Source organism: Globicephala melas, chromosome 2 (genome assembly GCF_963455315.2).
Source record: "Globicephala melas chromosome 2, mGloMel1.2, whole genome shotgun sequence".
NCBI lineage: Eukaryota > Metazoa > Chordata > Mammalia > Artiodactyla > Delphinidae > Globicephala > Globicephala melas.
In genome coordinates, this window is record NC_083315.2 from 129,620,188 (window position 1) to 129,632,240 (window position 12,053).

General features: G+C 32.9%; 1 protein-coding gene across 6 annotated transcripts in view; it reads right to left on the reverse strand.

The window, feature by feature from the left end:
• Positions 1-1,532: 1,532 nt before the first annotated feature.
• TXNDC16 (thioredoxin domain containing 16) overlaps positions 1,533-12,053 on the reverse strand; it is a 113,575-nt gene continuing 103,054 nt past the window's right edge. For 5 of the 6 annotated variants that reach the window (XM_060293619.1, XM_030854981.2, XM_060293617.1 and 2 more), the window contains 3 exons: positions 11,000-11,160; positions 8,180-8,370; positions 1,533-3,775 (listed from right to left, as the gene is read on the reverse strand). In XM_060293619.1, coding sequence (XP_060149602.1) covers positions 3,507-3,775; positions 8,180-8,370; positions 11,000-11,160 — 621 coding nt within the window. In that variant the 3' untranslated portion in view covers positions 1,533-3,506. Of the gene's footprint in view, positions 3,776-8,179; positions 8,387-10,999; positions 11,161-12,053 lie in introns of those variants that run through there. The other variant, XM_060293620.1, reaches the window with a different exon arrangement.

Below are 12,053 nucleotides of genomic sequence, written 5' to 3' on the forward strand. Positions count from 1 at the left end.
TACATTCATCTTTTAGTTTAAAATGTATTGTGGCTAGAACTAAGTAAATTATGCCAGTTATTGTTTAGAGCTGAGCTGTCTAATACCATAGTCACCAGCCACATGTGGCTAACAAGCACTTGAAATGTAGCTACTCTGAAGTGAGATGTGTAGTAATTGTAAAATATGCACTGGATTTTGAAGACTTGATATGAAAAAAAGAATGTAAAATAATTATCATTTTTATGTTAACTGAACAATTTTGGATATACTTACTGGGTGAAATATATTAAAATTAATTTTACCTGCTCAGTTCTACTTTTTTAATGGGGCTACAGAAAATTCTAAATTACATGAAATGGTGCATTATATTTCTATTGGCCCTCACTGGTCTAGAAACTTGAAATGATTTAGTATTGTTTTTTAAAAATTATTTAATTATTAACAAACTTTATTTTTTAGAGCAAGTTTAGATTTCCAGCAAAACTGAGCAGAAAGTACAGAGAGTTCCCATATAATCCTTGCCTTCCACATGTCCAGTCTCTGACACTGAGTTTTTAATCATGAATTGGTGCTGAATTTTGTGAAATATTTTTCCTGCATCTATTCACATGTTCATGATTTTTCTCTTTTAGATGGTTGATGTGATGTGTTACATTAATTGATTTTCAAATGTTGATGCATCCTTGCCTACAAAGGATAAATCCCACTTGGTCATGGTACATAATTTTTTTTGTATATTGTTGGATTCAATTTGTTGACTATTTTTGCATCTATGTTCATGGCCCATTGTTGATCTATAGTTTTCTTGTACTTTGACTGGTTTTGATATTAGAGTAATGCTGGCCTCATAGAATGAGTTTAGAAGTATTTTATTGGCTTCTATCTTTTGGAATAAATTGCAAAGAATTGGTATAATTTGTTCTTTAAATGTTGGATAAAATTCCCCAGTGAACACATCTGGGCATGGTGCTTTCTGTTTTAAAAGGTTATTAATGATTGATTCAACTTCTTTAATAGCTGTAGGCCTATTCAGATGGTCTACTTCTTCTTGTGTGAGTTTTGGCAGATTGTCTTTAAAGGAATTGGTCCATTTCATCTAGGTAATCAAATTTGTGGACAGAGAGCTGTTCATAGTGTTCCTAAATATACTATTATAATCCATAGGATCTGTAGTGATGTTTCCTCTTTCATTTTTGATATTAGTAACTTGTATCTTTTTTTTAAACTTTATTGGAGTATAATTGCTTTACAATGGTGTTAGTTTCTGCTTAATAACAAAGTGAATCAGCTATGCATATACATATATCCCCATATATGCATATGCTCCCATATCTCTTCCCTCTTGCATCTCCCTCCCTCCCACCCTCCCTATCCCACCCCTCTAGGTGGTCACAAAGCACCGAGCTGATCTCCCTGTGCTATGCAGCTGCTTCCCACTAGCTAGCGATTTTACGTTTGGTAGTGTATATATGTCCGTGCCACTCTCTCACTTTGTCCCAGCTTACCCTTCCCTCTCCCCGTATCCTCAAGTCCATTCTCTAGTAGGTCTGTGTCTTTATTCCCATCTTCCCCTAGATTCTTCATGACTGTTTTGTTTTTTTTTTTAGATTCCATATATATGTGTTAGCATACGATACTTGTTTTTCTCTTTCTGACTTACTTCACTCTGTATAACAGACTCTAGGTCCATCTACCTCACTACAAATAACTCAATTTCGTTTCTTTTTATGGCTGGGTGATATTCCATTGTATATATGTGTCACATCTTCTTTATCCATTCATCTGTCGATGGACACTTAAGCTGCTTCCATGTCCTGACTATTGTAAATAGAGCTGCAATGAACATTTTGGTACATGACTCTTTTTGAATTATGGTTTTCTCAGGGGATATGCCCAGTAGTGGGATTCCTGGGTTGTATGGTAGTTCTATTTTGAGTTTTTTAAGGAACCTCTATACTGTTCTCCATAGTGGCTGCATCAATTTACATTCCCACCAACAGTGCAAGAGTGTTCCCTTTTCTCCATATCCTCTCCAGCATTTACTGTTTCTAGATTTTTTGATGAGGGCCATTCTGACCGGTGTGAGATGATATCTCATTGTAGTTTTGATTTGCATTTCTCTAATGATTAATCATGTTGAGCATTCTTTCATGTGTTTCTTGGCAATCTGTATACCTTCTTTGGAGAAATGTCTATTTAGGTCTTATGCCCATTTTTGGATTGGGTCGTTTTTTTGATATTGAGCTGCTTGTAAATTTTGGAGATCAATCCTTTGTCAGTTGCTTCATTTGCAACTATTTTCTCCCATTCTGAGGGTTGTCTTTTCGTCTTGTTTATGGTTTCCTTTGCTGTGCAAAAGCTTTGACGTTTCATTAGGTCCCATCTGTTTATTTTTGTTTTTATTTCCATTTCTCTAGGAGGTGGGTCAAAAGGGATTGTGCTGTGATTTATGTCATAGAGTGTTCTGCCTATGTTTTCCTCTAAGAGTTTTATAGTGTCTGGCCTTACATTTAGGTCTTTAATCTACTTTGAGTTTATTTTTTGTGTATGGTGTTAGGGAGTGTTCTAATTTCATTCTTTTACATGTAGCTGTCCAGTTTTCCTAGCACCACTTATCGAAGAGCCTGTCTTTTCTCCATTGTATATTCTTGCCTTCTTTATCAAAAATAAGGTAACCATATGTGTGTGGGTTTATCTCTGGGCTTTCTATCAGTTCCATTAGTCTACATTTCTGTTTTTGTGCCAGTACGATACTGTCTTGATTAATGTAGCTTTGTAGAATAGTCTGCAGTCAGGGAAGCTGATTCCTCCAGCTCCATTTTTCTTTTTAAGATTGCTTTGGTTATTCAGGGTCTTTTGTGTTTCCATACAAATTGTGAAAAAATTTTTTCTAGTTCTGTGAAAAATGCCATTGGTAGTTTGATAGGGATTGCATTGAATCTGTAGATTGCTTTGGGTAGTAGAGTCACTTTCACAATGTTGATTCTTCCAATCCAAGAACATGGTATATCTCTCCATCTATTTGTATCATCTTTAATTTCTTTCATCAGTGTCTTATAATTTTCTGCATACAGGTCTTTTGTCTCTGTAGATAGGTTTATTCCTAGATATTTTATTCTTTTTGTTGCAGTGGTACCTGGGAGTGTTTTCTTAATTTCACTTTCAGATTTTTCATCATTAGTGTATAGGAATGCAAGAGATTTCTGTGCATTAACTTTGTATCCTGCTACTTTACCAAATTCGTTGATTAGCTCTATTAGTTTTCTGGTAGCATCTTTAGGATTCTCTATGTACAGTATCATGTCATCTGCAAACAGTGACAGCTTTACTTCTTCTTTTCCGATTTGGATTCCTTTTATTTCTTTTTCTTCTCTGATTGCTGTGGCTAAAAGTTCCAAAACTATGTTGAATAATGGTGAGATAGTATTACTTTTTAGTGAAATAAATTCTTAAGTCTATCAAATAAGCCAAAAAGACTTCAGAAAGCTTTCCACAGCCCTATGAAATTAGCTGACTTTTGGGCATCATAATTCTTTATTATCATGCCTGAATTGTTTTTTGGCTTCTTCAAACCAATTACTTCTATTCCAATGCTTTTTTCTCAGTGTTCCAGTAGGTTCATTTCTGATTGCTGATTTATCTTCAGGCTGTTCTTTGTCATTTTCCTGCACATCAGTTTCTTTTATACACTCAGGAACTTTCCTAGTAGGATGCTGTGATGTTGCAGCATCCATCATACTTAGAAAATCATAAGCAGGCAGAGGAGGTTTCCATTTCTGAGCAGGTAAAATTTCTGGAAGAAAGACAGAATCAAGGTTTAAAGATGAACAGATATAAAATCTCATCACATGAATATACTAGAAAATGTTTTATTTTGCAAAATATATTTGTAGGAGTAAAGGTCTTATCAGTTTTCCTTATCTGAGCAAAGCTATATTTTATTATCATCATTGTCTAAGAAGCTTGATACATTTGTCACTATTAGACATTTTTCATATATTACATTTACAAGCTATTCTATTTTAAATAAAGATAAGTATTAATAGGAAAAACACAAAAGGTCCATAATCTCACTGCCTGTTAACCCTTGTTGAGGTTTTAAAAAATAGCAATATGTGTAATGAGATTACACACAGCCAGGGACAAGTTAAAATGAAGAAGTCTCTTGCTTCCCTCACTATCCCTGTCTTTATCCCAAAGAACTATAACTATGAAACATTTCAGGAAAAAAATTTGGAACATACATAGAGATTTATTATTTAGACAAGTATTTCCTTACATTTTAAAGCATTTTCTGTTTTGGAAGATTTGATTAACATCCTTTGCACATACTTGATGAAAAAAAGTACATTTTATAAAAATAATTATAGGCAAGAAATCATTTAAAATTGCTATGGAATCAACTACTATAAACAGACAGTGATTGGAATCACGGCAGTGAATCTTAACATTATTTTAAAACATTGGTCATTAAAAAAAGAAAATGAATTTACGCTGACAATATATATATGAGATAAACTAGCTTTTCTCCATTTAGAAAACAGATTTCACACAATTTCAGAGTTTAGTTGGCTATTTGAAATACTATTTGAGAAATAAACTATATATAAGGAAATGTGTAAAGTAAACATTTAAAAAATAAATTCCAGTGAAAGAATCTATGCACTGGTACATGAAAAGAAAGTAATGCTCAAAAATAAAAACTTTAGCATCTCTCATAAATCAAATAAAAGCTTAGGACATTTTAAGAAACTTTAATTTCCTAGAGTAGATTAAAGCACAAACGAAAATCTGCATCAATATATATGTATATCTATACTCTACTTATTGATATATGATTTCTTCACTCAGACTCAATTATATGAAATCCATGGTACATCAGCAGGGTATTAAATTTAGGCTACCCTTGTAATTGATGTTTCAAATTACAGTGTTGTCAGGTTAGCAGACTCAAAAGTGACAAACAGATAAAATAGTTTCTTGAATATAATGACTAGGTAAGAAGTAAGAATAACTATACTTTGCAATATGCAGATAAAGCATCTTTAAGTCCAATTTAAAGCACAGCAAAGATTTAGCAGTATTTATTTTTTAAGGTAAACACTGCAGCCTAGTGGTCTGAGATGATGACAAAATGCCCGAAACTGGACATCCTAATTCTAATTATTTCCTGAAGGAACTCGATAAAGATTTTAATGTTTTCAGTTACAAATAAAACTGTATTCTCATCACATATGGTCAATAAAGACATTATTATCAAATTAGTAATGATAATAATAATAATCGCCAACATTGATTGAGGCTTTACTATATATCAGGCATTACGTAGTTAATCCTTACAACCCTATGAGGAAAGTACAATTATTATCCCAGTTTATAGGTGAGAAAACCAAGGCCTAGAAAGGTCAGAGAACTTGACCAAAATTAAGTGTAAGTCTCAAGTAAGAATAGCCAGTGGTGACAATTTCACAGGAATTAAGATGTGCAGCAAGCAAGGTGAGGCAGGGACTGGTGGCACCACGTTACAGATTCAGGCTATTCTAAGAGTGGCTGCAACATCCCTTGTCTCAGATCTGTCTCCCAAGGTGTGGTGAGAGCAGGTCCTGGCAGCACAGAAGACATGTCCCAATACAGAAAAGTCCTGCTTGGACTTTTGCTTCTTCCCTATTCCCAGAGGCTGCAGGAATAACTTCAGATCAGGAGCAGTGATACAAAGAAGTAATGGAAACCAGAGGTATTAACATAATTGCAATGGAAGAAATACCAGTCTCTCAGGAAACTCAGAAGAATAATTCTGATTCTTTCCTCTAGTAATGGTTTGAGTTGAGGAATCAAAGCCCCCAAGGATGCTCCTTGTAGGAAAGGATCTTTACATGAAGAATAATAACACTTTAGGTTTTACACTTTAAAACGTATGCCTTCGCATACTTAATTTTGATTTTTAAAATAACTGTGACGTAGTCAGAGTAGGAACTATTAATCTCCTTTTATAGTTGTAAAGGAGGGAACAAAGAAAAAACTTGCCTAAAACCACAGTTAGTAATCAAGGAGGCTGGGTCAGAAGCTCAGGTTTCTGTGTCTTTGAACATCACACGACCTTTTTTAAAGCAATTCAGTTGGAGAGGTACTCTGGCCCGACTTACATATAATCCTATCTGACTTAGAGTCCCCGAGGCCTCTGTGTCACAGCAACTGCAAAATGACAACACTCAACTGCTTCTATAAAATAGCAATGCAGATAGAGACGAGAACATAGACTATCTGAAGAGCTCAAGAGCTACAACCGAAAGGACCCCTATGTTGTGTGGCTAGAATGAAGAAGCCAACATTGAGTGATAACAACCATAGAAAGGCTTCTTTCAGATTATGGAAGACAAAATAGTCAATTTAATTACTTTTTTACATATCCTAGGAAAATGTTAAAACTAATAAATTATCTCAGAAAATTAAGACTTAAAAATATATACATCTAAAAGGACCCAGAAAAGCCAAAATAATCCTGCACATGAAGAACAGAGTTGGAGGACGTAAATTTCCCAATTTAAAACCTGTTACAAAGATGCTGTATTCAAGAGAGTGGGGCAACTGCCATATGCTATCTGTGTACATAATAGAAAAACATGTACATGAATGTTCATAGCAGCATTATTCATAATAGCAAAAAGTGGAGACAATGCAAATGTCCATCAACTGCTGAATGGAGAAACAAAATGGGGTATATCCATCCAATAGAATATTATTCATCCATAGAAAGGAATGAACTACTGATTCATGCTATAACATGGATGGTCCTTGAAAGCCTATGCTAAGGGAAAGAAGCCAGACCCAAAAGGCCTCATGTTGTATGATTCCATTTATACGAAATGTCCAGATTAGGCAAATCCATAAAGATGGAAGGTACATGAGTGGTTGTCAGGGAATGAAGGGAGGGGAGAATGGGGAGTGAGTGCTAATGGGTATAGGGTTTCTTTTTGCAGTGATGAAAATGCTTTAAAACGCAGTAGTGGTGATGGTCGCACAGCCTCGTGAATATACAAAAAAACCCATCAAATTGTATACTTTAAAAGGGTGCATTTTACGGTATGTGAATTACATTTCAATATACAAATACCTTTTATAGACTATTTAAACACAATAATTTAGTTAAAACTGCCTAACTTAACAGAAATGAAGTAGATAGACCTCCTGGGAAGAACAGGTATGCTGCAATGATTGGCACTTAAAACAAATAAATTCAAGAATCTGATTAAATATACATAAATATACATAATGACAGACTCACACAATGCATGCTGGCTGAGAGACAGTGTAACACTGAATTGGAGTTTATATACCAGAACTGTGTGTATATAAATATATAAAACTGTGTGTGTGTGTGTGTGTGTATATATATATATATATATATATTCACAGTGTGTATACATATATATTCACACACACACCCTTATTTCAGAACTCGGTCATGAACAGTGTCAAAATGTTATTATAATATAGTTCATTTGGTTTTCAATAACAAAATCCTCAGAAGTACCTTAGGAAACTTTTCATTACATCAAATTTCACACTATTTCCTCAACAGACTAATGATCTAGATGATTACATGTTAACTAATTTAAATTATATCAACAGGCCTGTTGTTGTCACAATTGTATATAAACTAACATACACATCTATACCACAGGTATAAATCCACATAGGTTTTAGAAAAATAGGGAGTATGGCATGTCATAAGCCAGCATTATAAATTCTGGGTCAAGATCTATTTTCTTGTGGTTCAAAATTCTGGCTCTGGAGTACAACAGAGCCATGTTGAAATCCAAGCTTCCTCATTTACTGGTTAATTACGACTTTGAACTAGTTACTTAACTCTTCTACAGGTAATGATAGTTCCTATGACTCTTGTGAGAATAAATGAGATAATGCATGTGAATCATGTAGCTTTGAGCCAGACACCTACTGAGCATTCAATAAATGTTAGCTATTATTATTAAATTTCATATGACACTTATTTTCTGTGGGTAGTAATGCCTACCATATAGGAGACTGTCCCATGGACAATGCTATCAGCGTATTAATATTTAGAATACTTACAAACATTACAATTCAACTCATTCTAGCATCCATGAGCGATAATTCAAGTTTAAAAAAATCCATGAAACAAAATATAAAATTGTGCACATTAAAACAGGAAACTTACTGATATGACTTTCTAGTCCTGCTTCTAATTTTTTCAGCCACAATAAAAGGTTCTGTTCAGTGATAGCCTGGTCTGAAGGAAATGCAAATACTTGGCCGCCTGAATGCAGATTTACCACAGCAAGAAGAGGAAGGGGAGGTAGGGTATCAAAATATGCCTGCAAGATTCCTCTCCCCACGGGAGTATTCTTCCTATAAAAGGGAGCAACTGAACACGTTAATTAATATTTCTTTCTATAACAAAATAACAAGAACAACAGTTTGTAAAACATATTAACCTTTAAATATAGTATCATGCGAGGAAGTTTATTTTATGAAAATATGTCCTAAAAATCAAGAGGTCTGTAACTATGTTATTAGTAACCAGAGGCATAAAAAGTTTCTTTTAACATAGGGTACTTACTGTATTTCTCTTAGGAGAAAAAAGGCAACCAATGAGTTTTAATGAAAAACATAGTCCAAAGGCTTGTCAATTTTGTCTCAATACAATCAATACGTTCCTTCCAAAGTTTAGTCAAGTATCTGGTCACATGTCAGCTCAAAAATTAAATGGCTACAAAACTATAAAATAACAAGATACTAATAATAAATACCCCTTTTCCAAATAAAATTGTCTCTTTCCTCAGGATTAATTTCAAATTAAAAAGATTTTTTAAAGTATTCATACAAGGAAACCACAAGTTTAAGACACCTATTTTTCCTAATACAGCACATTCCACATAATGGAAAGGACTATTTCACTCTGAGATAGCTACAAGGATAATTACCTGGGAAAATTTTGTTTCAAGTAGTAGGCTGTACTGTTAGTGAACTCTTCACAACAAAAGTGTACACTGCCCCATTTTTGTAATTTTTCCAATGAGTTAAAAATGAAATGTCTTTCATCTGATGACTTTGAACAATGGATAGTGTATCTAAATATGTGAACTGTGTTCAGAGACATTAAATGTAATAACACAAGCCACACATCTAGAAAATATACCAGGAAATATGGTTGGTAAATGCACTGATAATTTTCTGTAAAGTTTTAGGCTGCATTTTTAAAATACAGAAATACAGAAAAAGGAATTAAAGAAAAATGCCAAAATAACACAATGTTTATTTTTCTGTATTTGCCAAATTTCCCTCAATGAACATCCATTACTTTTAAAATCAGAAAAATTATTATCTTTAAAAATTTACTGTATGACACCAAAAACAAAGGCAACAAAAGCAAAAATAAACAAGTGGGACTACATCAAACTAAAAAACTTCTGCACAGCAAAGGAAACCAACAAAATGAAAAGGCAACATTCAGAAGGGGAGAAAATATTTGCAAATCATATATCTGATAGGGGATTAATACCAAAATAACTAAAGAACTCACACAACTCAATCACAAAACAACAATTCAATTAAATAATGGACATAACTGAATAAACATTTTTGCAAAGAAAACATACAAATGACCAAAAGGTACATAAAAAGATGCTTAACATCACTAATCATCAGGGAAATGCAAATAAAAACCACAATGAGATATCACCTTACACCTGTCAGAATGGCTATCAACAAAAGACCACAAATAACAAGCACTAGGGAGGATGTGGAAAAACTGGAACCCTTGTGCACTGTTGGTGGGAATGTAAATTGGTACAGCCAGTATGGAGAAGAGTATGGAGGTTCCTTAAGAAACTAAAAATAAAGCTACTATGTGATCCAGCAATCCCACTCCTGGGCATATTATATCTGGAGAAAAACATGGTTCAAAAAGATACATGCACTCCCAATGTTCACTGCAGCACAGTTTACAATAGCCAAGACACTGAAGCAACCTAAATGTCCATCAACAGAGGAGTGGATAAAGAAGATGAGGCACATATATACAATGGAATATTACTCAGCCATTAAAAAAATGAAATAATGCCATTTGCAGCAACTTGTATGGACCTGGAGATTATCAAAGTAAGGGAAGAAGTCAGAGAAAGACAAATATCATATCATATGATATCACTTCTATGCAGAATCTAAAAAAAATGATACAAATGAACTTATTTATAAAACAGAAACAGACTTAGAGAATGGAATATTATTCAGCCATGAGAAAGAATGAAATCCTGCTATTTGCTACAACATGGATGGAATTTGAGGGCATTATACTAAGTGAAATAAGCCAGAAGGAGAAAGACAAATACCAAATAGTAGTATCACTTATATGTGGAAGCTTAAAAAAAAGTCAAATTCATAAAAACAGAGTAGACAAGTTGTCAGGGACTACAGGGTGGGGGAAATATGGAGAGATTGGTAAAAGAATACAGACCTTTCAGCTGCAAGATGAATAAGGTCTGAGGATTTAATGTATAACATGATGACTATAGTTGATAATACTGTACTGTATCACTGAAATTTGCTAAGCGAGTAGAACTTAAATGTTCTCACCACCCCCAAAAGTTTATATATATAAAACAAATATGTGAGGTGATGGATGTATTAAATAATTAGATGGAAGAATCTTTTCACAATGTATACATATATCAAATTATCACAATGTATATTTTAAATATCTTACAATTTTATTTGTCATTTATATCTCAATAAAGCTGGAAAAAAAATCACACAGCAAAAAAAAAAAAAGAATTTACTGTAAAACAGAATTCAGTCTAAAACAACGTCATCTTAGACAGTCTGAGGGAGTTTAGTTACTAAAGTATCATGATAACATACACATTGGTCCCATAATATATAACTCCACAAGTAGAGTTTCATTCCCTAATGAAAATTTAATAATAATTATACTTTCTTTACCTTTTATGTATTAAAAAATAAAAAAATATATACTTACAGATTTAACCAGCAAGGGGTAAGTGAATCCAAGTGTTTCTCTTTCAGCAGCATCAATATTGCTTTTTTATGCTGAGGATTTATGCTGCCATCACTGAATAAAATGAGTAATGGTTTCTGAAGTCTTAAGTAAGTGGGAAGATTTTCCACAGTGATTTCTGGCTGTTTAAAACAAACCAAGAAAAATGGAGAATTATAGTGTATAAAGTAGAAAATAATGTTCAAATCACTCTTGCAATTTTAGTTTGTAAAATGTATTTCAAACATTTTCATTTAAGTGGAGATTTTGCTATACTGATTAATAACTATGAATCTCAAGAGTTTTTTAAATTTAAACCCAGTTTGTCTTAAGAATGAGTTATTTTCAAAATTAAACTAATAGAATTTGAAAACAAATTAAAGGAGCTCCCTGTTTTACAAGGATGTAGCACTTCTAATAATTTCTTATGCTAAAATCTGGATCAGACTAGCCAACATACACATGACAAATAAAATTCTTGTTATATCTTTATAAAATTTTTGAAAAAAAACATAAGCTGAGCTTTAAAGATATAATCTTTTAACATCTATGATTACTTAAAAATTAATAAAATCTTGCTTTGTTTCAAAATTATGAGTTTTTAGCATAATTAAAGTAATTCAATAATATGCTAAAACAAATTTTAAAAGTCTCTTATTTCTTTGGGGTTTAAAATAACAATGAAAAAATTTAGTAAGAAATAAGAAATCTTACCCTTTTATTCTTTTTATTAATTAAAAGAGAACAATGTTTTTTATATATTTGTAGAAGACAACTTTGTCTAGGCTGTTATTAATAAGAATTGAAAGAGTAACAAACAAAGTTAACATATTCAGGATTAAAAATAGCAGTGACACTATATATAAAATAGATAACTAATAAGGATGTACTGTATAGAACAGGGAATTCTACTCAATACTCTGTAATGGCCTATATGGGAAAAGAATCTAAAAAGTGGATATATGTATATGTATAACTGATTCACTTTGCTGTATACCTGAAACTAACACAACATTGTAAATTAACTATACTCCAA